Raw genomic sequence first — 26,811 nt, 5'->3', positions numbered from 1 at the left:
CCGCGACGGGGTGAGCTCCCGTTGCTCAGTCCCTGCTCCTGCCAACCTAGCAGTTCGAAAGCACGTCAAAGTGCAAGTAAATAAATAGGTACCTCTCCAGCGGGAAGGTAAACGGTGTTTCCGTGCGCTGCTCTGGTTTGCCAGAAGCAGCTTAGTCATGCTGGCTACATGACCCGGAAGCTGTCTGCGGACAAACGCCGGCTCCCTCGGCCTTTAGAACAAGATGAGTGCTGCAACCCCAGAGTCGTCTGCGACTGGACCTAACGGTCAGGGGTCCCTTTACCTAAGTGCAATCATGTGCTCTGTTGCATCCCAATTGATGCATTCCCCGCTCTGTGCCATAGAATTAATGTCAAAAATAACAAATAAGGATGACAGAAATAGCTACAGCCCTTAATATTACCACTGTATGGTACTGTTGCTGTTTACATTAAAAAAATAGAAACACAGCCTCAGCTATGGTGTGTCATCAGCCAATACAGTGGTGCCTTGGGTTACAGATGCTTCAGGTTACATATGCTTCAGGTTACAGACTCCGCTAACCCAGAAATAGTGCTTCAGGTTAAGAACTTTGCTTCAGGATAAGAACAGAAATCGTGCAGTGGCGGCGCGGCAGCAGCAGGAGGCCCCATTAGCTAAAGTGGTGCTTCAGGTTAAGAACAGTTTCAGGTTCAGAACGGGCCTCCGGAACGAATTAAGTACTTAACCCGAGGTACCACTGCACTTCAGTAGCCTCTTAGAACCAGGTGCCTTCCGATTAAACAAAAAAGTTGACTCCCCACTTTCTCACTGACCTCCTTTTCATTCTATATCCTAACCACAAAATCAGGAAGCTCACGGGCATATATCTCATGCTGCTTCAGGAGGCCAATCCATATTAGATATGGTTTTGATTAAGTTAATGCCACGATGACAGGGCAGGGTTACAGATTGGGTGCAAAAAGCAAATATATTCCCTCTGCCCAAATTTGATTTATACTGTTCCTCCATAATAAAGATCCAACCCAATTCATATTTTAAATGTGCCAAACCCTTGGTTTTATGCCGAATAGTCTTAATTTGCTACTGGGTTGTTGTTTTTTATAAGAAATCGATTTTAGTGATGTAGCCTACTTTAGCTGTGCTTTACACATTTTATGAGCGTCTTTGTATGGTGCTTTGATTATGGTTACTTAATATAAAAAAGGTAAGGTATAAATGTTGAAATCAGTAAGTCCTTTTCAGTCCTACTGATTTCAGTAGGAGAGATAACCACATGGTTTAATATCTCCCATTGGAACCAGTGGGACTTAAAAGTTCTGGATCATGAATTTCCTTTTATCTTGGTTCTAGAATTTTGCAGCTTCAACTCAGGAGAGTGGGGTTACAAATGTGTGAAGAAATATAACAGCACAAGCCTATGCATGCTTACTCAGAAGTATGTCCCATAATATTCACTGGGGGTTACTCTCTAGGTGTCCACAGGAGTACAGCTGGGAAGGCAATGTATTCATTATGCTGCGAGCTCCTGGTTGCCTTCATTTCTTTTGCACCTAGTGCCTCTTAAAAAATTATGTTTACAGTTTTCTTCCAAAAACAAAAATGTGGCCAAATGCTTGTGCTTTGAAACAACACCAGTCCAACATGGTGATGTTGTGAACGTAGGCCAAGTGGCAAAGAGTTAGCCACTGTCTAGTTGGGGCTATTTAAGCAGTATATATGTGTGGGACGCGGGTGGCGCTGTGGGTTAAACCGCAGAGCCTAGGACTTGCCGATCAGAAGGTCGGCAGTTCGAATCCCCGCGACGGGGTGAGCTCCCGTTGCTCAGTCCCAGCTCCTGCCAACATAGCAATTCGAAAGCACGTCAAAGTTCAAGTAGATAAATAGGTACCACTCAGGCGGGAAGGTAAACGGCATTTCCGTCCACTTTTCTGGTTCACCAGAAGCGGCTTAGTCATGCCGGCCACATGACCTGGAAGCTGTATGCCGGCTCCCTCGGCCAATAAAGCGAGATGAGCGCCGCAACCCCAGAGTCATCCGCGACTGGACCTAATGGTCAGGGGTCCCTTTACCTTTACTTATGTCTGACTAACAGGGACAGTTATTACATGACAAGCAATAAAAGCATATTGCAGCCTGACCCAAAGTTTAGCAAGAGCCCTGCTGCTCACACAAACCTCCTGAGGGTGACTCTCGTGTGTGCACTGAAACTAGCAGTTTGGTTAATGGAGGTTTTTGTTAATCAGACCACAGCAGACACTTAAGCCAAGAAAAGGGGAATAATTGGTGCTATTTTTACAGAAAAAGAGGTGCCAGAATTCACAGCAATGGCACCCACATGAGAGGTGCCGGAATAGAGTTCCAGAGAGTTCTGTCTGGGGGAAAAGCTCTGGGAATAATGCTGTTCAGCTTTCATTCAGTATTTGCTTTTGTTCTTCTACCAGACGGACTGAAACATTCTCTTTAACATGTGTCTTTCAATCAAATCTTTCTGCATAGATTTATTGAAGGAAACAAGGTAGAAACCATTTCAAGAAACGCATTTCATGGCCTTCGAGATTTGACACACCTGTAAGTCTTTTAATGCTACTTTGAATTATTTTATATCTTGCCCCAAACTAGATTTTCCAGTACCTGCACTGTAGGTACAGCTATGGTATATTTCTCACTTCACTGTGTAAGCCGCAGTGGGCTATGCAAAAATGTGAAACAAGAAATGTTCTAGCCCTCATTGTTGGATAAAGTCATTTTTATTTTTTTGTTAAGACTAAAGAATCAAATGAACCTAGAATAGGTGGTAGGAGGCAATGTATTCTGTGTTCTTCATGTGTTCTACAAGACACTTAGATTGCAATCACCTCATGGTTTACATATGAAGAGAAACCATAGCTGTCAACGTTTCCCTTTTTTTAAGGGAAATTCCCTTATTCCGAATAGGATTCCTCGCAAGAAAAGGGAAAAGTTGACAGCTATGAAGAGAAACACATTGTGTGGAGTCAATTTTAGGGTTGTTTCTTTCATGGTAAATAATTATTAGTGTCATAAGACAATGTCTGAATATTTCATGGCTGGTTCAAAATATAAACTATTTTGTAATGTGGGGAGTAAACTTGTCAGATTTTGTAAGAGTCCCAGATAAGCCTGGCATTTAGCAACAGACATGATTAGGCATCATCTATGGGACGCGGGTGGCGCTGTGGGTAAAAGCTCAGTGCCTAGGACTTGCTGATCGTAAGGTCGGCAGTTCAAATCCCCGCGGCGGGGTGAGCTCCCGCCGTTCGGTCCCAGCTCCTGCCCACCTAGCAGTTCGAAAGCACCCCTAAGTGCAAGTAGATAAATAGGGACCGCTTCCTAGCGGGAAGGTAAATGGCATTTCCGTGTGCTGCACTGGTGCTGGCTCACCAGCTGCAGCTTCGTCACGCTGGCCACGTGACCCGGAAGTGTCTTCGGACAGCGCCGGCTCCCAGCCTCTTGAGCGAGATGAGCGTGCAACCCTAGAGTCGGACACGACTGGCCCTGACGGGCAGGGGTACCTTTACCTTTATGATTAGGCATCAGCTGGGGGCTCTGCACTGGTCAAGAGGGTCAGGTCAGGGGTCTCCGACTCACCAACCCAGAACACCAGAAATTGCAAATCAACATGATAATTTTACATAGCCTTATCTGCATGTTCCAACATATGCACAAGGCAAAATGTATGTCTAATTACTTGCCCTCCTCTTCATTTCTGGACCCAATGAGAAGCAGGAAGAGCCATAATGGCTGCTCAGGGGCTTAATGAGGCAGCCAATGAGCATTTCCTGTTAAAAGCAGGAAAAACTTGTTCCCAAAGTTGATTGCGTGAGGGAGGCTGGGCATGTGGCCTAGAAGGAGTGCATGCAAATTCAACGGGCTCATTACTGTACTTAAAATATGTACAGATAGGTAGCCGTGTTGGTCTGCCATAGTCAAAACAAAAAAAAAAATTCCTTCCAGTAGCACCTTAAAGACCAACTAAGTTAGTTCTTGGTATGAGCTTTCGTGTGCATGCACACTTCTTCAGATACACATCTCTGTGTATCTGAAGAAGTGTGCATGCACACGAAAGCTCATACCAAGAACTAACTTAGTTGGTCTTTAAGGTGCTACTGGAAGGAATTTTTTTTGTTTAAAATATGTAATTCTACATGCAACCTTTGTAGGTGTACTTTCTTCATCCTAAGCCACAAAAACAGAACGAAATCTGTTTGATGGCACCTTGAAACTAGTTTTTGCAAAGCTTGTCATTACAAACTTATAAACAAGAGCCGTGACTTTCTATTCTCATGAATTAAGTCAAGAGTGTTTAGGATTTCCATTAACGTTCAAGGGTTTTACGTAATTCATTCATAATCCTATTAGTCATTGTCAACATTGGGAATTGGGCATCATCCAACGGTTAACATTAGCTAAGTGCTGCTCTATTTAGTGATTATCATCTCTTCAACTATTTTAACACCTAACTTTACTTTTTCCAGTTCTTTGGCCAATAACCAGATTAAAGCTTTGCCAAGGGATGTCTTCAGTGATTTAGATTCTCTGATTGAACTGTAAGTAAAGCCAACCAAACCATTTGTGGTGTTATTATTGCAAGCCTGTCCTTGTGTGGGTTTCTAAACTCCGAGTTTGGAATTTGGAATATTGTTTGTAGTTTGAACTGATGCTGAAAACAAATACATCAACTGGCACTTGCTTTCTAGTAGCCTGATTCCAGGTTGCCAAGTGAAATATTTTTCAATACCTTTTTGCTAATGATCTCACGATAGCAAGAGTCATGGTAATTAATTCTTCTGCATGGGTGGTTTATCTAACATTTGGATCCATGTGACCACCCACTTTTAAATTATATATTGCTAAGTAAATATATATGTTCTCAAGTAACATGTACATCACTTGAGTTGCCATCTCTCAATTATTCAACACTTGGTGACTGAAAGCTGAATATATGAAATGACCCCACAAAAGAATGTGCCCTTATCCGACACAAAGAAACGTTTGCAAACTAGGGGCATTTGCACATTTTATCAAACTTTTTTCAGATCTCACTTAGAATTACAGCCCATTGACAGCATTTCCAGTATACTTCTGGGCAAATCTGATGTTAAATTGAATTACTTTGTTACTTTCCTCCATATTTCTTTTAAACCAAAAGCAGTACAGTGGTACCTCGGGTTAAGTACTTAATTCGTTCCGGAGGTCCGTACTTAACCTGAAACTGTTCTTAACCTGAAGCACCGCTTTAGCTAATGGGGCCTCCTGCTGCCACCGCACCGCCGGAGCACGATTTCTGTTCACGCCGCCAAAGCACGATTTCTGTCCTCATCCTGAAGCAAAGTTCTTAACCTGAAGCACTATTTCTGGGTTAGCAGAGTCTGTAACCTGAAGCATATGTAACCCGAGGTACCACTGTACTATTTAGATAGATAGATAGATAGATAGATAGATAGATAGATAGATAGATAGATGATAGATATAGATAGATAGATGATAGATAGATAGATGATAGATAGATATAGATAGATGATAGATGATAGATAGATAGATGATAGATAGATAGATGATAGATAGATATAGATAGATAGATAGATGATAGATAGATAGATTGATAGATAGATAGATAGATAGATAGATGATAGATGATAGATAGATAGATGATAGATAGATAGATGATAGATAGATAGATAGATAGATAGATAGATAGATAGATAGATAGATAGATAGAGTGCCTTTTCCACAGGGCAACATGCATGCTGTCAATCATCCCACCCATATTTTACATTTACCACAACCCTGTGAGGTAGCTGACACTGAGAAAGTTACTTGTTCAAGGTTACCTATATAAGAGTTCATCAGAGGAAGTGGATAATAAAAATATGGTAACCTTCAGCTACCAGTATAATAATCCTTGGAAAGTATTATATTAGATCTCATAAATAATGGGAAACGATTGTTCCAACAAATTAATAAGCGTGTTCTTTAGGTTATGCACAATATACTTTGTGACAGCTTGTATTCACAGATATATTTACAGCATAGAGTTATCTCAACAAATTTGCAGCATGTTACAACCTAATATGTATTTCACCTATACAGCCTCCATTCATTTCAACATCACCACTTCCCCACCCCATGTAGAAAGCAGGGTTTGTGGGCTGTCAACTTTTTGACCAGAATCAGTTTTGAAGTGTTCTAATGTTCTTTGAGTTAAATATTACAAGTAACTTGAAGAAATACTTGACTGTTGGCTCAATAGCAACCTTTTCAAATCTGTTTATTTTTTTATGTGTCCTTTTAGAGATTTAAGGGGAAATAAGTTTGAATGTGACTGCAAAGCCAAGTGGTTGTTTTTGTGGTTAAAGATGACCAATTCCACTGTTTCTGATGTCCTGTGTGTTGGTCCAGCCGAATTTCAGGACAAGAAGTTAAATGATGCCTCAAGTTTTGATGACGAATGCACCACTACAGGTATATTTCATAGCAAATGAATAATGAGAATTCTGAGCTATGCAAGTCCACGAACCAAGAACGCTGATACAGTGTTTTCCCAGACCGCTGTTCTGCTAGCATTGACACAAATGTCCTATTTTTAATTGTCCCAGTTTATTATTTACATGGCAAGTGATGACAGATTAGCTAAAAAGCTAATCCTTATTTCGCAAAAATCAACTCCTTTTCTGTATAAAATGTTCTCCTTCTACCCAATTCTTAATCTTCTCCTACTTCCCTGCTTCCTGGCACCTTCTGTTCTGTTGTTTTTCTGAAACACTTACTAGTAAGGCCTAGTAAGCCTTACTTCTGATTAAATATACGTGGTCTTGTTAGAATGGATTTGTCTTCCTGGATCTGCTCAGACAAAGGAAGGTAAGACAAGATTAATGGTAGAATTAAAGGTTATGGACAACATGGCTCTGTTGGCAAAAACCGTGATCTAGTGTCTCATTCCCAGTAGCATGTAGTGACACGATTACCCTGTGTCGTCACTTCACCACAACTGTATATTTTCCCTCTCTTGCTAGTGGCAGCTAATGTAGAGAAGTGGAGTGGGGAAACAGTTTAGGGACCGCATGCTGTGCGATGCGTCTCGCTCAGGGCACAGGGGAGAACTAAATATAGACAGAGATATTTTCAACACCAACCCCGGGTCCTTCTGTCACATCTAGTTCGACTTTAAGTTCTCCGTTTTGCTAGTATGAACCTGGATTCAAAGAATGGACAGCTTTTTCTCCCTGCATGTGAAGTCAAAGCTTCAAGTGCCATTTAATACGTAATAATAATAATAATAATAATAATAATAATAATAATAATAATAATATTGGGATGCGGGTGGCGCTGTGGGTTAAACCACAGAGCCTAGGACTTGCCGATCAGAAGGTCGGTGGTTCGAACCCCCGCGATGGGGTGAGCACCCGTTGCTCCGTCCCAGCTCCTGGCAACCTAGCAGTTCAAAAGCACGAAGTGCAAGTAGATAAATAGGTACCGCTCCGGTGGGAAGGTAAACGGCATTTCCGTACGCCAGAAGCGGCTTAGTCATGCTGGCCACATGACCTGGAAGCTGTGCGCCGGCTCCCTCGGCCAATAAAGCGAGATGAGCGCTGCAACCCCAGAGTCGGTCACGACTGGACCTAATGGTCAGGGGTCCCTTTACCTTTACTACTACTACTAATAATAATTTATTTGTACCCCACCCATCTGGCTGGGTTTCCCCAGCCACTCTGGGCAGCTTCCAACAAAAGATTAAAAATACATTAAAACTTCAGTGATTAAAAACTTCCCTAAACAGGGCTGCCTTCAGATGTCTTCTAAATGTCAGGTAGTTGTTTAACTCTTTGATTGTGTGCAGCAGGCACACAAACCCACAAGAACTCCTGAGTGTGGGGATCCTCCTCTCTTTCACATGCATGCATGTCTCTTTTAATATTCTGATATCAGCAATAGTAGAATAGCAGAGACATCACCTTGCCAACAAAGGTCTGTATAATTAAAGCTATGGTTTTCCCAGTAGTGATGTATGGAAGTGAGAGCTGGACCATAAAGAAGGCTGATCACCGAAGAATTGATGCTTTTGAATTATGGTGCTGGAGGAGACTCTTGAGAGTCCCATGGACTGCAAGAAGATCAAACGTCTCCATTCTTAAGGAAATCAGCCCTGAGTGCTCACTGGAAGGACAGATCCTGAAGCTGAGGCTCCAATACTTTGGCCACCTCATGAGAAGAGAAGACTCCCTGGAAAAGACCCTGATGTTGGGAAAGATGGAGGGCACAAGGGGAAGGGGATGACAGAGGATGAGATGGTTGGACAGTGTTCTCGAAGCTACAAACATGAGTTTGACCAAACTGCGGGAGGCAGTGGAAGACAGGAGTGCCTGGCGTGTTCTGGTCCATGGGGTCACGAAGTGTCAGACATGACTAAACAACTAAACAACAAAGAATAGCGGCATCCCCCCCCCCATAGAATAGCAGGAGAAGGAAATTCTTGGCAAGTCATTCACATACCTTGGACATCACAAAACTCTCCCTTCCCCCCATTTGTTCAGGTTTCATAATGGCAAAGGGCTTTGTGCTCTCCAGCGTTACAAGAGCAGCCTGTCAGAGCTGAGAAATCTTGTTTAGGGGGCGATATAAAAGTAGATTAGTCTTCCTATAAACTCCCAAGACAAAATGCGAAATGCAAGTAAGGAGGCAGGAAGATTTAAGTGCTCAGTGGGAAATCTTAAGAGCGCCAGAAAATGTACCAAAAGTAAAGACTGAAATAAACTGACATCAAAATGAGAAAGGATTGAAATTTCCCTGGAGTGTATGAAGAAAAAGTGTCTATGAATAGGCAAAGCCTGTTGCTATTGGTATGTCTTTACTTTTTGTAGAGGACCATGTTTTGTTGTTGTTGTCCAGCTCTCACTTCCATACATCACTACTGGGAAAACCATAGCTTTAACTATATGGGCCTTTATTGGCAAGGTGATGTCTCTGCTTTTTAAGGACCATGCTTAGGCCATGCAATTACTATCCGTGGTGTATCAGCAATGCTAAACTAACTGTTGCGTGTTTAGTAGAGTTATAGCTTCCGTCATTTACTTCTCCAGAAGTGTGTAGTGATTGTTTTGAGTTCAGTGGGGGATGTGCATAAATACTGGTGACTGTTAGATTTCACATGACGGTGTGAAGGTTCTTTACTAACAGGGGTCTTCTGCATTGACTGGTCAACATGCCTAGTCTTCCAAGTGCTGTTGAGGTGTATGTACAGGTAGACAATGTCAACCCGAAAGTATGTATACTGGTATGTCAACGTAAATAGGAGATTGGCCCTGGCTGTTGCGCAGAACTGACACAAATGCTTTTGCTTATTCGACGAACCACGTTTGAAACATTTCTGATACTTTCACATTCTCTAGCATTTGCTGACCGTTATCTTCACTCACCAGACAATGTGTAAAATTCCCTGTTGATGCTGTCGGTTGGTGCACATTCTCCTAGTGCCTCCATGTGAATGCGCACAATCACCTGTGTTTATATGCATTCGCCAGTCAATTCATTGATGCTGCATACCTAGTTTGAGGCCGCAGTTAAGATCATATTCTGGGAGTTGCGATTCTTTGGTTCAAAACCTGCCTCAACCATGTGGGATGTCTTTAAGCAAGTAACTATCTCTCACCCAAGGGGCGCGGGTGGCGCTGTGGGTTAAACCACAGAGCCTAGGGCTTGCCGATCAGAAGGTTGGCGGTTCGAATCCCCGCAATGGGGTGAGCTCTCGTTGCTCAATCCTAGCTACTGCCAACCTAGCAGTTCAAAAGCATGTCAAAGTGCAAGTAGATACATAGGTACTGCTCCGGCGGGAAGGTAAACAGCGTTTCTGTGCGCTGCTCTGGCTCGCCAGAAGTGGCTTAGTCGTGCCGGCCACATGACCCGGAAGCTGTACGCCGGCTCCCTCGGCCAATAAAGCGAGATGAGCGCTGTAACCCCAGAGTCGGTCATGACTGGACCTAATGGTCAGGGGTCCCTTTACCTTTACCTCTCACCACCACTACTGTTCATGGGCATAATATATTAGCCTACTATGCTGTAAGGATTATGGAAAATGTGGGGAAAGTGGTATATAAATACTAAAAAAAAAGATATTGTTTATATTTACTCCATGTATTGTAACCTGTAAATATCACACAGCAAACTTCAGGCTGGTGGCCTGTAGTCTTTGGTGGGTTGAAACTTGCATAGTAACTGATCAAAGGCTTTTTGAACATGGCAGTCAGAGGAGCATCATCCAGCCACACAGTTGTTACTTCAACTGTTCAACAGCGACACATGAGAGTGTTGGATAAAATCAGCAAAATGTGTTCTAGTTTTTAAAACAACTGCAGGAGAAGGAAAATGCTGAGAAAGCAAAGCAATTCTATTAGTGAAGGAACAATCTGACGACCCACGTCTAGACAGGAAATGCATTTTTAATAGAGTATTCCAGCAGTGTGAAGTGAAATTCTTTAGAATCCATACTGTGAAACAAATTGCTGGGATGCCCACCTTTGCTACTGACTTCTGTCATTTCAGAGCAAACTGGATACATCATTTAAGACTTTCCTTTTCAGTCCCCCCCCCCAAAGGGTAGAATCACCTGTATAAATTAGTTAATTCAAAATTTCATAGCTTTAAGACTTACAAGATACTGTAGGTATCAGAAACCAGAAGAGACACGGAGGATATAGTCACAGAAAGGCACAGTGTGTGGAAACATGTGTTTTTTAGCACATAATATATCATTGGAGTTAAGACCGAAATTGTTAAGTTGTGGGTGAACATATCAGACGACACAGTGATTCTTCAAACAGCTCTTGTTTATTCACAGGCCAGGACAGAACTGAACTGAAGGGTTCAGTCAGCCTGCTTATATAGAGCTCCAGTACAACGTAACTCTAACAATTTTCTAAAACTATCCAATCACAGAACGTCACTTGTGATCCCTTATTTGCATAACTATCTACAGTATCCCCCTGCTGGCCCAGGGTGAGAACTTCAGTACATAACAGAAATTATGTAGGACAATGTCAGACCCATGTCTTTAACTGTGCAGGTCTGCTTCTGATCAGGTGAAAGTGACTTCAAGTGCAAAAAGGAGCACAATGGGGGTTTAAATTCATAGTTCATTCTCCTGTCTTCTCCCTTGAAGATTGTTCCCCAAAGTAATTTTGCCAAGCCAGGGTTTTCCAGAGAGAAATCAGCATAACGTGTCTGTTTTCTTTATGTTTTCTGCCAAGTTCAATTGTAACGTTTTTGTTGTTTTTAATTACAAACATTTATTTTCAGATTTTGTGGTTCATCAGATTTTACCCTACCAGTCAGTTTCAGTGGACACATATCACTCAAACAATGATGTTTATGTCGCCATTGCCCAGCCCAGCATGGAAAATTGCATGGTGCTAGAATGGGATCACATTGAGAAGAACTTCAGGAGTTATGACAACATTACTGGTAAAAATGAACACACAATTCTTATTTGTTATATTACTTAATTGATTATTAGTGTGTTTTGAATAGGTCTTTTTTTAAAAAGTATCCGTGTATCAGGGAAAAAATGCGTATTGAAAAGAATATCTCTTGCTGATCTCTGCTGAATTTAGGTTGGATCCACTGAAAAATAAAAAAAATAGTTTAGTCTAGTTCACTAAAACAATGGTTATCATCATGATGGATAGAATATGAGTTCATATATTGCAGAATCCTCAGAGGGTCACAAGATGCCACACTCTAGTTTGACCAAGAAATGGAATGCAAAGCACAGCTATGCAGCAATAAGTAGACTTGATTCTTCAGTATGGAGTAGAATAACACTATGGGCCGAAGTAGATGAAATATTAGAGATCAAATCTCTTTTAATTCTTAAAAAAACAAAAAGCAACCCTCAACATCAGAGGTGGGGTGTGTGTGTTAAATTCAAACCTTGGAACTTAGATAGGGGGTATTAACCTTCTTGCCATACTTGTCCTCAATATAGGGGGGGGGGGGGCTTCCAGACTCACTATTTTGGGGTGGAATTCAATCATAAACTGGCAAATTCAGGGTATGCAATTATAGTTGATGGGCATTTTTATGCAACAACCCAGCTTGACCAAAATACTGGATATATATTTTTGCTATAAAGGAAGTGAGACAGAGATACACTGGAATAAGGCTTGCTTTGACACAATGTCATCTGACCTCCCCATAAGCAAATTAGAATGAATGCTCATCAGATAGCCCATCAGATGTAATCTAATCTCCCTGCAATTAGAGGTGTCTTAGAGAGACAGCCCCAATATTGTTGTTTGGCCCTGCCCAGATCAACCAAGCATTCTTTGCCCCCTCTTATCTTGAGTCCTCCTCCTGAAGGCTTGAGCTGGGTGTTTTTTGGTCTCCAACCAAATCTTCCATGTTCCCTCATACAAACACTTTGCTCGCACCTGTGAGATGAGGCAAGAGCAGCAACAAAAATGTGCAGGTCCCAGGGGGGCGGGGGGTTACCGTGCGGCGTGGTCCGTGTCCGGTCCGAGGCTGAAGCGGGGTCCAAGGCAGGGAGTCGGGTGTGGTCAGGAAGTCTGGCAGAAAGCAGGACAGGGTGCCGGCAGGAACAGGTAACCAACGATGTTGCTCCCGCAACCTGGGACTGGGCTGACTGGCCTTTATCTCCTCTGAGGCATAGCGCAGTCCCGGTCCACAGGTGACTCGCCTCTCCTGGCCTGGAGGCGAGCACTCCTCCTGCAAGAACTTAGTTCCCTCCGCCTCTCTGCCCTGAGCCTCTGCAGCTCAGGAGAGGCTGGAGGGTTACTGGACCCAGAGGCAACCTCACCTTCCCCTGACAGGGCTGGGAGAGGAGCACCTGCAGGCAATGGGTCCTCGATCACCTCCGGAGCCAGAGCGGATTCAGCTGGTGTCTGCTTCTGAGGATCCAGCACAGGTGAGAGCCCTTCAGGTTCAAGCCCCTGCCCTGGCTCAGCCGGCCCTGGAGGCGGGGACTCCTGTGCAGGCTGGGATTCCTCAGGTTCAGCCTCTGAATCAGATTCCCAGGCCATCACAGGATCATCTAGTCGAACCACCTGCAATGCAGGAATATGCAGTTGTCCTATACGGGGACTGAACCTGCAATCTTGGCATTATCAGCACCACACTCTAACCAACTGAGCTATCCAGGCTGATGCGCTTGAGAAGAATGAATCACAAACCTTTGTAATGAAAGATGCTCCATTGCATTTATTCATTGACTTCTCTCACTTCATGGGAGTCTATCAATTTGGCAAGCAGGAATCCACAATGGCCAACTCAAAATGTTAGTCAATCACTTCCTGCCCCTTTCTTCCTCCCATTTCCACCTTAAGACATGATGTTTTCTTCAAATCTTCTCCTTCCCTTCCCATTCTGTTCTTCCTCTTTACACATGACAGCTCAAAACAAGCACTGCTCCATGTTACTAGTTGCTAGATAATAAATGACAGCATGATGCTTATTGAACTGAATTAGGTCTGATTATGGTAAACAGGCCCGTTAGCATGCAAGAAACTGTTCCAATTCACTGTCATTCCCCATGCTCCTGGGGACACCTCTGCCAAAAAATCTAGACTCTGAACTAAAGTAGGGAGGTCTGAACTGATCTATCCTTTTATGTCTTAACTAGACTTTAGGGCAGAGATGGGGGAAATTGTAACTTATGAGCAACCTTCTGGGAGCCTTACGCCAGTAGAGAGTGGGACCAGAGGCAAAAGTAGATGAAACAATGGGTGTGTACAGTACAGCAGGCAACACAAATGTCATGGGTTTACTTACTTACACACACACACACACACACACACACACCCCTCTTCACCCTCTACCCAAGGAAGCAATAAGTATTATTGCTGTTTAAGGACAGATTTCAGCCAAGCCAAATACTCGTTTCTGGACATTTAAAGCATTCCTGACACCAACGATTAAAAACAAACACAGACATATTGTCACGGTTGCTTCATTCGCTGGGCATTTACCGTATTTTTCGCTCTATAGGACGCACTTTTTCCCCTCCAAAAATTAAGAGGAAATGTGTGTGCGTCCTATGGAGCGAATGCAGGCTCCTTGGCTTCAGTGATAGCAACGCGAAGCCTCCAAAGCGCAGAGGGAACGCTCCCTCCGCACTCCTTGGCTCGTTGCTTCAGGGATAGCTGCCTGAAGCCTTTAGAGCGCAGCGGGACCTCGCGCTGCGCTCCAAAGGCTTCTGGTTCCTTTTGCTGAAGCCGGGAGAGCAAGACTCTCCTGGCTTCAGCAGAGAGGGAGAGCTGTGCAGCGCCCCTTCAGCGAAGCGGGAGGAGAAATAGAAGGGGCTCTGTTTCTCCTGCCGCTTCGCTGAAGGGGCGCTGAGCAGAGAGGGGTAGAATTTTTTTTTCTTGTTCTCCCCCTCTGAAACAAGGTGTGTCCTATGGTCGGGTGCGTCCTATAGAGCGAAAAATACGGTAGGCGTTCCATGCATGGTTTGCTACAGTTCAAGCAAGTGGAGTGCTGTAGGATTTCATGAGAGTCCGAAAGAGGAGCTGAGCCTTTTGAAAGTGGATGGGATTAAAACAACATGCATGTGCCCGGTTTTTATGAACACTGACTCTGTAAAACTCCTTAAGGCAATGTGCCCTTTGGTGGAGGTGGAAGCATTAATGGAAGGAAGACTTACTAACCAGAAAATGATTTTTGTTCCACGGTGGGCCAAATTTCACCAGCTTATGAAGTGTTTGCCAGAACGTGCTTACAATACCGTCATGAATGCCGCCATGTTGTTTCAAATTATTTAAATGATTAAATGATTGGTTAATTCCACAATATGATGGGGGCGGGGAAAAGGATGGCTATAGTAAGGGGTGTAGCTCAGGGCTATATAGAGAGATTTGAGGGCGGCATTCAGCTCCCCATCCCTGCTTTAGGGGACTGTTGGGACACATCCCTCAGAAGGGTGGATCCCTTATTGCCCTGCAAGGTCAGGTTCTTCACAGGATAGGGGAGTGAAGAAGCATCTGGATCTCTTCAGGATCATTTTAAGTGAGCTGGTCAAGCCAAGGCGTCTGACCAAAGGAGTGAGACAACACTGCAAGCCAGAGAAACTGGCTGATTTTTGTTCCTGTGGGCAGGTGAGGAAAATGTAACATGAGAAGCAGATAGCAGGAACTAGAATCTTATAATAACTACGCAGTTAGGAATACACTGAGGCAAAGCAGACACTGTCAGCAGTGCTCTGTACCGTATTTGCTGTGTTCTGCAGACCAAGTCAGCTAACAGAAAATGGAGGTTTGACTGGGGACAAATGGCAATGACCAGTTGCACTGGGCATGGGATGGTGCAAGGCCAGTAAAGCTGATTTGGCACAAGAAGGAGGCCCGTGGTTTTAGACACAGTCCATTTATTTACATACTGCATATGACAAACTCAGAATGCATTAGGCTCAAAGCAATTCACAAAGTAGACAGTTTAAGATCAGTGTTTAATAAGTAAACAGAATACACTGCAATATACCATATACATTTTAGCAATTACGATTTATTTATAACATATCAAAACATAGCAACATTAAAGTTAACAGTATCCGGTACCATTGATACTAGCATTGTACCCAAATTAAGGCACCTAGCAATAAGAAAGCTTACCCACACCAAACTAACAGCTAAAAAGGAGAAAAATAATACAAACCAAGTCAAACTACTCTTTTTTTAATTGAGAAGCAAAGCAGCTAGCAAGCCTGATCTTTATTAAAGCTGTTGCAACAGGGTGCTCCCCCCACACGCAGGAGAGAGGAGGAGAACCCTGAACCATGCGCACAAGCCCTTATATAGACTTTTGACCTCCTCATCCTGGAGCCCCAAACCACCCCTCCATACATCATAAATACATCACAGAAGGGGTGTAGCCCAAGACTACCTCCAGTACATCATACATACATCAGAAGGGACGGTCTAAAACAGAACCCTGAATGTGTTGTTTATCTCCTGTCTGCCAGGTTACCTGATTGGATTACCTGGGCATCCTGGCCACTCTTTTGTTATGATAACTACCGGTACTGAATTCCTGAATCCAGGCCACAGGCTCACCCTATTCCAGGGGTCAGCAAGGCTTATCGGGCACACCAGATCACTCCCGCAGAGATCCTCTGTGGGCTGGGCCAGTGCAAGCGCAATGCCGGAAATCGCATCTGCGCATGTCTGCGGCGCTGGAAATTGCTTCTGCGCATGTCCAGACGCCGGAAAGCGCGCATGTGCAGAAGCGATTTCCAGAGCCGCAGAAGAGAGTCCCTGCGCTGCGCTAAGTCAAACTACTCTTAGCCTCTAACCAAGCATGCTACATCACTATGCACAAATGCAACCAAGATGTCCCAATTAAAAGGGACACTTTTTCCAGATGAGGCCCACTCCCCTCACTTGACCCCATCTCTAGCTTTGAAAGAGAAGGCACAATAACCACAAGGCACTTCAGACAACCCACCCTGTAATAGAAGGAGACCCTTTTCTCACCAGGTTCTAGACAGCACAGCACCAGAAGAGGCAAGATGGAGAAAACTTCTCCCCTGCCAAAGGTTCTCACTGAGCTGTATTAGATGCTCTAGCTCACCCTCACAGTGGTTTTGCTCCCAGAAGATCTGTGGTCTCATCCTGACAAAGAGTTTTTAAGAGGTTGACACTGCATTCCTATGAATGTCTACTCAGAAGTAAAACCTGTTGAGTTCATGGAACTTATTCACAGGTAAGTGTCCAGGATTGCAGCCAAGGAATTGTTCGGCACTGCCTGTTTGGTGATCCTCAGCTCATATTTTCATTGACCTTTCACTTGAAAAAAACAAATACAAAACACCATGTTTGTTGTTTGTTCAAGTTAGTCAATTTATGGTGTTAGGTGAAACTTAAAAAAATGTTGGTGTTATAGAAAGACGATGTTCCCCTTAGCAAGGCAGGAAGTACAGTGGTGCCTCGCAAGACGAAATTAATTCGTTCCGCAAGTTTTTTCTTCTTGCGAGTTTTTCATCTTGCGAAGCACGGTTTCCCATAGGAATGCATTGAAAATCAATCAATGCGTTCCTATGGAAACCGACTTCAGACCAGGTACGGGGACAGTCTGTCCCCCGACCTCTTCTGAAGGCTGGGGGGGGGACAAGGGCTTTTCTTCCCACCCCCAGCATTTTAAAAAACCCCGGGACAGCGGAGACTTCTCCGCTGTCCCAGGGCGATCTTAAAATGCTGGCGGGCGGCAGCGAAGCCTCCGCTGCCGCCCGCCAGCATTTTAAAAAACCCCGGGACAGCGGAGGACTTCTCCGCTGTCCGGGGTGATTTAAAAGCCCCCGGGAAGGCAGGCAGGGGGGAGCAAAGACTTTTGCCCCCCGCCGGCCTTCAGAAGAGGTCCTGGACCTCTTCTGAAGGCTGGCGGGGGGCAAAAGTATTTGCTCCCCCCCCGCCTGCCTTCAAAAGCCGTCCGGGATAGCGGAGAAACGAAGGCTGGCGGCGGGAGGAGGTCTCTCCGCCCCGCCGCCAGCCTTTGGAGGAGGTCCGAGGACAGTGGGGAAGAGGCGCTGCGCTTCCCTGCTGTCCCGGAGATTTCCCTATGGGCTTTCGTCTTGCGAGGGAAGCCCATAGGGAAATTTGTTTTGTGAAGCGCCTCCAAAACGGAAAACCCTTTCGTCTAGCGGGTTTTCCGTCTTGCGAGGCGTTCGTCTTGCAGGGCACCACTGTAGGTTGCTGTATAGATAGGGCATTTTTAGGGTCAAATCAAGTCTATTTCAGCATGGCTGATTCTTTCAAAGAAAGGGCATTCTTGCTGATCAGCAACAAACACCCAAGGCTGTTATGGCTGAAAGGCTACTAGGCTGATTTTTAAATCTGTAAATGTAGCAGTCCTTTCATTCAGTAGCTCTGCACCAGTCATGAATGCTCTTATGCTCTCCAAGATGTGTTTCCAAGACTGCTTTGGTGGATGCCTCCAGTCACAACATTTACTGGAAGGACCAGTACAGTTATTTAAATGAGCTAACAACAGGAGGGATCCATAAATATGACTGGCAGAGTTGACTCCAGTATTCCTTGTTTGGGACTTCAAGAATCACACGGGTTGGGATATAGCCTGGTGAACTATCATCCATTGGGTATGCTCAGGCTACGACTCCCTGTACAGCAGATGGGAAACTTGTGGTCCTTCAGTTTTCAGGCTACAATTCCAAGATCCCTGAACGTTGGCCATGTTGGCTGGGAATGATGGAGGACCACAGGTTCACCATCCTTCCTCTACAGGCACAGAAGTTACTCTTTTTTTGCTGTAAGTATTAGGAAGCTGGCCTCTTGCCTTTACCTGATCAACAGAGGAATAATTTGACCTTCCTGCATTTCAGGCTCTGGCTACCAGCTCAAGCTAGAGAGTTTTCTAAGAACCTTATCTTGATTGCCTACATCAGAGTTGAGGAGTCTGTAGCCCTCCAGATGATGACAGACTCCAGTTCCCATCAGCGTTATGACTGATGGTCAGAGATTATGGGAGTTGTAACATTGTAAAGATCTATCTTTTGCCCTGGCTTTCACTGACCCTTAAGATTGTTTTTAATTCCCAGAACTGCTACTTTAGATGCTTTTATACTACTGTTACACTACTGATTTTATGCTGTATTCTTGTTTTAATGATGTACACCAAGTAGATATTAGTTTTAAAATATTAAGTGGTTTATAAATGCTTTTAAATAAATGAATAAATAAAACAAATGGAGAGCCTGCTCTAGATTTCGATATAGCTGTCCAGAGCATCAGACTGACCCAAACATTTCTCCAGTATTGAAGTTTTTAGCCCTACCAACAACATAATCCATTGGGTCCTCTTTAATGTTGACAGTGGTGCATTTCAGATCTTCAGAGGCAAGGTTAATATGGTATTCTCAGTAGAAAGAAACATGGTCTCTTCATAACTATCTTGACTGCCTGGATGATGTTGGTTTCATTCAAAAACAATGATGAATTGGTCAATATATTGTTTAAAAGATTTAATTGTACTCTGCTGACACTGCTCCTTTGTTTGAGCCAACAGGTCAGTCCATAGTGGGATGCAAAGCTATCTTGATTGATGATCAGGTTTTTGTGGTGGTTGCTCAGCTTTTCGGTGGCTCACACATTTATAAGTATGAGGAAGGCTGGACAAAGTTTGTCAAATTCCAGGACATAGAAGTTTCCCGCATTTCAAAGCCGAATGACATAGAACTCTTTCAGATAGAGAGTGAAACCTTTTTTGTCATCGCAGATAGCTCAAAAGCTGGTCTGACGACAATTTATAAATGGAACAACAAGGGATTCTACTCTTACCAATCCTTGCATGAATGGTTCCGGGACACAGATGCTGAGTTTGTTGATATAGATGGAAAATCTCATCTAATCCTGTCAAGCCGCTCACAGATTCCCATTATCCTTCAATGGAACAAAAATTCCAGAAAGTTCCTCCCACACAGTGAGATACCCAACATGGAAGATGTGCTGGCTGTGAAAAGCTTTCGAATACAGGACAACCTGTACCTCTCACTTACAAGATTTATAGGCGACTCCAGAGTAATGAAGTGGAATAGCAAACAGTTTGTGGAAATCCAAGCTCTGCCTTCCCGGGGCGCCATGACCCTTCAGCCGTTCTCCTTTAAGAATCATCACTACCTAGCCCTGGGAAGTGACTACACCTTCTCCCAAATATTCCAGTGGGATAATGAGAAGCAGCTCTTCAAAATATTCAAGGAAATCTACGTGCAGGCACCTCGTTCGTTCACAGCTGTGTCAACCGATAGAAGAGATTTTTTCTTTGCTTCCAGCTTTAAAGGCCACACGCAAATATTTGAACACATAATTGTTGACTTGAGTTTATGAAGGAGCTGTGGGAGGGAGGTGGGAGGGGGCAACTCATGTACAGTGACATTTTCACATAAAAACAAATCAAAAGGACGGATTACTCATTTCCTGAAGGTAGGATGTGCCTGTGGCATTAGTCAGGAGTTTTCTGAACTTTCTAGAAGTTTGCATATTTAATCAGGGATCGCATTAACTTGGTTAAATGCATGCCATGCCCATTTTACCATTGGTAAAGACACTTTAAAGCCTATAATTACTCGGAAAAAGTGTGCAATGCATTAGAATTAATTCTAACACATCTACAACACTGATGTAAAATCGAGAATGGAGATGGGAAACCAAAAGAGGCAGAATAGCCATGCGTAGAAAGAAAAGAAGAGGAAATAACTCCAGTGTGCCAATCCTCCTATGAGCTGATCTTGGCAGAAACCATATTTACGGACTAACTCAAAAAGCTTGTTTGGGATTTGTAAAAGTTAGCATCGAGATGAAAATGCTGTTACATCATGTTTGCTTCATGCTGGTCAAGGAAGGCAGCAAGAAAAGGAGCTCTGCTGTTTGGCCTCTGGAGCAACTGTGATAGGAGGAGCCTCTAGAGAGCCCTGTCCTTTCAATGCTCAGTCTGATTTAGGGGAGGAGGAAAGAGTGGACATGTGATCTGTTCCCTAAATCTCTCCCAGGCGGCTAGTTCACAGCAGCTCCACATTCAGGACTTCATCTGAACTAATCCAACCCACCTCTGCTCATATTTATGGTCTGACCACTTGTTTTGGAAGGCATATAGCTGCTGCCAACACATATCTCAGATAATTTTTAGTAAAAGAAGCAAGTGGTGTGATGCCACCACATCCAGCATTTCCTTCTCCCCATTTTTTTTTTTTAACGATGGCTGTTCCCTCACATGGACCTGGATCTAGCCAAAGTTAAACTTTTCAAAGTACAGTTGATTTCACTGGGACAGAACAACACATGTGCTTCATTCTCCCATTGAAAGACTTGCTGCTTATGTTTGGCAGGATCATGCCCTGTTAATTCTGCCTAATTCCTTTCATTTGCTTCCTGATTACTTTGGACAAGGCTCCCAAGATGCGACCACGCGAACTGGTGTTTTGGTAATTTTCACGCTATTGGCCAATTTATGCTTTCAGTTTGTTTAATGCATGCTTAAAAGAATCTCCCGTGCAAAGCTCACACAATCTGAATGGCCTTTTCATTAAAATGTGGACCGCCTGATCAGGTGGCAGGGCCACAGAGGTGAAGACTGCGTGCAAGAATCAGCTCAGCTTTCAGCTGTTAAACATTCCGAGATTTATTGTAAGAAGGTTTTGTTTGCATTTAGTTCCCCATATTAAAACAGTCAAATGCAAAGCTGTACTGACATTGAGTGGTTTCAGGATGATGGGGCGGCAGTGGCAGAATCCTATCATTCTTTTTGCTTACAATTATATTGATTTCCCCCGCCTGAGAAAAAAAAAAGTTTATCAACAATTTATACTAATAATCACAATGACAGTGACAACTTTAACCCACTCCCACTGCTAAAAGGCTTAACAAATATAAAAAAGTTCATTATCATACACTACCAAACTAAATGGCTTAATTCTATAACATAGAAGGGATCCCTATTTTCATAAAATCTGACTCCTTTCTGAAGATTGTGAACCAGATTTTGTTATGCTTGTCTTTTTTTAAAAAAAAAAAGATTTTTATTAAGGTTTCAACAGATTTATAATAACAAACAAGACAAAATAACACATCAACAAACAATAAACGATAAAAAACACAAAAACCAAACAAAAATATATACGTTCGAATCTTAATTTCATATAACTTACTTTCCTGACTTCCTCACATCTCCCTTTCCTGTATTCAAATTTCCAAATTAGTTTCAGCAAATTCTTCCTCTATTTTAACTAATTTTAATATTTCTTAATTTCTTTTAAATTAACCATTCCCACTGCTGTTGACTTATCTTCTAATCCCCCATCATTTGATTAATTTAACTGTGTTTCTTTACTTGTTACTCATAAAACATCTTTACACATTCCTTTCAGCTTTGTCACTAATGCCACATTGTCTCACTATCCATTGTCTCACTATCCTAGATTTTGTTATGCTTGTCTGTGCAGAGTCCATTACGGTTAGGTTTGTATTGCAATCTTGCATGTTTTCTAAACCAAAGAGCACCAGTGATAATGTTGGCAGGTTGCTAAGCAAGAGATCAGATCTTCACCTTTATAGACATTAACATGCAGTGAGACAGATTGCTGTATTCCACTCCTCAGCACCATCTTCTATCTTCCTAAATTACCGTATTTTTTCGCTCTATAAGACACACCAGGCCACAAGACGCACCTAGTTTTTGGAGGAGGGAAACAAGAAAAAGAATATTCTGAATCTCAGAAGCCAGAACAGCAAGAGGGATCGCTGCGCAGTGAAAGCAGCAATCCCTCTTGCTGTTCTGGCTTCTGGGATAGCTGTGCAGCCTGCATTCGCTCCATAAGACGCACACACATTTCCCCTTACTTTTTAGGAGGGAAAAAGTGAGTCTTATAGAGCAAAAAATACGGTAAATGGGTCTTCAGTTTTACCCCCTGGTAGCTGGGGAAGTAGGGTGACAACGCAAGAAGAAATATAAATTACAACAGCCCAACCTTTTGGTAAAGGCAAATTTGTGATTGATGGTTTGAAACCTGGCAACCTTTACTAAGGAACACAAATTATCAGGAATATGTGCACATCATTATATCACCTTAACATGGACTTTTTCAAAAACTGTATTGCGGTTCTGTTTTCATTGCAAAGGTCTGCAACTGCATTGTTTAGAAACAGAGCTTTTCAAATACCCACCACTCTTATTTGTTATGCTTTACATAACATTTCTGCACCGTGTGAGCCAAATCCTCTTTCTCCCTACCCATTTGAGTCAAGCCAGTGAAGCGATGGCTGTTCACATCGGTGTTAAATGAAGCACTGAAAATGTTAGCAGTAGGTCACTCCAGGCAATCCAGCTGTTAAAAAGCTATGAAGATGCCAAAACGAAGCAGCTCCAGTGCATGACTCAAGAATCAAACTTTGTTCAGCAGCGTTTAAAAACAAACGCTACAGATGAGAGAATGCAGGTTGTGGCCTTCATTAATCATAATTAGAATGGACCTGCAGTGTGTGGCAGCTTTGTTGTAACCGGCTATGAGACCCTAACAAACAGGTTTCATTTTTCACTCAGGTTATAAATCAAAGCCATCCTACATAGCAATACCAGTTATTTGGGCCTGCTCCACACTTACTTTCCCTCTGCTCTTTCCAGGCATAGTTTGCAATTTAAAGTTCCATTCCAGAGCACCTTCTCCCCCCCCCTTTTTTTTTTTTTTTTTTTTTTGCTTTGGAGCTTCCTCCATGAAAACCCGCTCTTTAAATCTCAATTGGAGCAAATGTCAATCTGCAGAAAACCTAATTTGATGTTTGGTCTGATCCAGCTTTTAAAAGCGGGTTCTTGCAGGGAGAGCGCAGGACAAAAAATAAAATAAAATGCTTGAACATGCTGTGTTGAAAGGTGGACCTTTGTCTGGAAAGAGTGGGGCAAAATATAAGTGTGGATAAGCCCTTTATCTCAACAGCAAAAAAGACTGTGATCAAAAATAGGCTTGGCCCAGATGATTTGACTTTCCCCCACCATAGTCTATGGGTCGGAAACCACTCTCAGGGGTTGGATACAGCAATATCTGGCATGTTACAGCAATAAATATTTTGATCAACGTTCGGAGAAAACAGCAAAGAATCTTTTAACACTGTAAAGATGAGCAGATTTATTGGGAAATAAGGTAGTTTGAAAGCACATCAAAGTGCAAGTAGATAAATAGGTACCGATCCGGCGGGAAGGTAAACGGCATTTCCGTGTGCTGCTCTGGTTCGCCAGAAGTGGCGTAGTCATGCTGGCCACATGACCCGGAAGCTCCCTCGGCCAATAGAAGAGAAGAAGAGTTTGGATTTGATACCCCGCTTTATCACTGCCCTAAGGAGTCTCAAAGCGGCTAACTTTCTCCTTTCCCTTCCTCCCCCACAACAAACACTCTGTGAGGTGAGTGGGGCTGAGAGACTTCAGAGAAGTGTGACTGGCCCAAGGTCACCCCGCAGCTGCACGTGGAGGAGCGGAGATGCGAACCCGGTTCCCCAGATTACAAGACTACCTCTCTTAACCACTACACCACACTGGCACTGGCAATAAAGCGAGATGAGGGCTGCAACCCCAGAGTCGGTCACGACTCAACCTAATGGTCAGGGGTCCCTTTACCTTTACCTAAGGTTTGTAGACTAGAGAACACTTTTTTCAAATGCAGTTATGAATACTTATGTCAACAGTTCTAGTAGTATTCAAGGTGCCATAAAGCTGTTGTTTTTTTCTGCAACAGACTTAAGACAGCTTCCCCTCTGGAATCCAGAGAATATTTAACAGGTTTATATCCCAGTGGAATCAAAGAGAACCAAGCAATTAATTCTTCCATTCTGTTTATGTCAGTGGGCTATATATGTACCCAATATATCTCTGGATTGCAGCTGAAAGCTCTCCCTCACTCTACTCCATTCCATTACAAAGTAACTGTGAGACTTTCTGCAATACCCACAAATCATCTTAGAACCCCCTCCCTCCACAATCAACCAGGCTATTTAACAGTACCTCTGGTTGACCTCAGTTTTCCAGTTCATGGAAAGGGAGTACATATGGTCCGCTCTTTAAAAGGTTCCTGACTTCGGTGTTACGATACATGGCATGTGAACAAATAGGTCATGAATTACAGAACAGTATTAGATAATAATAAGGGACGCGGGTGGCGCTGTGGGTAAAAGCCTCAGCGCCTAGGGCTTGCCGATCGAAAGGTCGGCGGTTCGAATCCCCGCGGCGGGGTGCGCTCCTGTTGCTCAGTCCCAGCTCCTGCCAACCTAGCAGTTCGAAAGCACCTCCGGGTGCAAGTAGATAAATAGGGACCGCTTACTAGCGGGAAGGTAAACGGCGTTTCCGTGTGCGGCTCTGGCTCGCCAGAGCAGCGATGTCATGCTGGCCACGTGACCCAGAAGTGTCTCCGGACAGCGCTGGCCCCCGGCCTCTTGAGTGAGATGGGCGCACAACCCTAGAGTCTGGCAAGACTGGCCCGTACGGGCAGGGGTACCTTTACCTTTATTAGATAATAATATGAAACCTGAATCCTTATATTAAAATGGAGCCTGAATTGTTTTGTGTTTGTATTTTCCAATGCACGTTGGGAGGGATCTAACTTGTGGGAGCAGCGATTTAGGACACCTTCCAGCTAAAGCTTTAGTTCTGTATTTCAGCTGGAGCAATTTCATCGTAAGCTCAAGACATAACATGCACATGGTCTGCCTGTTTTCTTCTCACAACAACACTGTGAGGTTAGGGTGAGAGCCACTAAACTTCCAAGGCTGTGTGAAGTCCTAAACCACTACGCAAACAACTACAGTGGTACCTTGGGTTACATACAATTCAGGTTACATACTCCGCTAACCCAGAAATATTACCTCAGGTTAAGAACTTTGCTTCAGGATGAGAACAGAAATCATGCTGCAGCAGCGCAGTGGCAGTGGGAGGTCCCATTAGCTAAAGTGGTGCTTCAGGTTAAGAACAGTTTCAGGTTAAGGACAGACCTCCAGAACGAATTAAGTACTTAACCCAAGGTACCACTGTAAACCACTGGCTTAGCTCTCACTGAAATCAATGGGAATTTAACTGCCTTTCTGTAACATAGTTTCTTATGTTGCTAACTACAGTGGTACCTCGGGTTAAGTACTTAATTCGTTCCAGAGGTCCGTTCTTAACCTGAAACTGTTCTTAACCTGAAGCACCACTTTAGCTAATGGGGCCTCCTGCTGCCGCCGCGCAGCTGGAGCACGATTTCTGTTCTCACCCTGAAGCAAAGTTCTTAACCCAAGGTACTATTTCTGAGTTAGTGGAGTCTGTAACCTGAAGCGTATGTGTCAGGGGCTCAGGAGCAGAGGCACAGGGGAGAGAGGAAATGGAGAGCGAGGGGGAGGAATCTGAGGGCAGCGGAGGGCAGAATGACAGTGACCCGAGAGATTCCATGAGCCTCTCCAGTGAATCAGAAGATTCCCAGAAGGGGGCGTCGATGGCCAGGGCAAGGGGGGTCCCAGGGGGGACACACCAGAAACAGGGGGCCAGCGGAGACTCCCAAAGCAGTAGCTGGAAATCAGGGCCAGCTTCCCCACCAGAGCGTAGTGGGGGGGAAGAGTCCCATAGGTCAGAGTCAGCGTCTCCTCCGGCAAGCAGGGAGGAGGAGTCAGGCCCAGCTAGCGTCCCCGAAGAGGGGAGCAGCGACAGGAGCAGTATAACGGTCAGAAGGAAGGTGGCAGGCTGGGCGCGCGCGCCAAGTTCAAATGTACAGGCGCGCGGGACAGCAGAAAGCCCAGATTGGGAACCAGGTCCTAAAGCCCGCCGGAGGGAGGGGGAAGACTCGGGGGACTCAGCGTCAGAAGAGTCTAGAAAGGGCAAAACCCCGGCAGACAGGCGGACCCAGAGGAGGAAAGAACAAAGGAAGAGGTGGAGCAAGGCTAGGGTCTTAAACTGGTGTCTGGGGGGAGGAGACTCAGACGGAGCTTCGGCGGTCTAGGGTTTAAGACGTAGAGCTGCGCGCCGTGGCTGTAAATGAGAAACTGAACTTCAGTAAAGACTATTTTATATAACAACGGACTGGCGTTGGTCCTCTGTGAGCTGGGACCTGAGGCAGCTCTGACAGTATGTAACCTGAGGTACCACTGTATACTGGAGATAAGAAGTGTCATGTATGAGGTGTTCTCAATTCCAATAGATTTCTATATGTCACTCACTTGCATAGCTGAGTCCTTCATTCAGAATACCAAATCTCCTGTAGTTGGCTGTCTTTAACAGGTCTCTCCTGATTCCTTGAATGAGTCTCATGCAGCAAGATATAACAGGCACATGGGAGCCAGCCAGCGGCCTCTT

General features: G+C 44.0%; 1 protein-coding gene across 1 annotated transcript in view; it reads left to right on the top strand.

The window, feature by feature from the left end:
* LGI2 (leucine rich repeat LGI family member 2) overlaps positions 1 to 21,188 on the top strand; it is a 28,547-nt gene extending 7,359 nt beyond the window's left edge. The window contains exons 4-8 of the mRNA XM_028744540.2: positions 2,479 to 2,550; positions 4,476 to 4,547; positions 6,293 to 6,462; positions 11,290 to 11,454; positions 19,021 to 21,188. Of these exons, the coding sequence (XP_028600373.2) occupies positions 2,479 to 2,550; positions 4,476 to 4,547; positions 6,293 to 6,462; positions 11,290 to 11,454; positions 19,021 to 19,838 (1,297 nt within the window). The 3' untranslated portion in view covers positions 19,839 to 21,188. The remainder of the gene's footprint in view (positions 1 to 2,478; positions 2,551 to 4,475; positions 4,548 to 6,292; positions 6,463 to 11,289; positions 11,455 to 19,020) is intronic.
* The last annotated feature ends 5,623 nt before the right edge of the window (positions 21,189 to 26,811 follow it).

The sequence above is a fragment of the Podarcis muralis genome, chromosome 9 (genome assembly GCF_964188315.1).
Source record: "Podarcis muralis chromosome 9, rPodMur119.hap1.1, whole genome shotgun sequence".
In the NCBI taxonomy this organism is placed as follows: Eukaryota; Metazoa; Chordata; class Lepidosauria; order Squamata; family Lacertidae; genus Podarcis; species Podarcis muralis.
The sequence above is the reverse complement of the archived record's forward strand: the minus strand, read 5'-3'. Positions and strand labels throughout refer to the sequence as shown.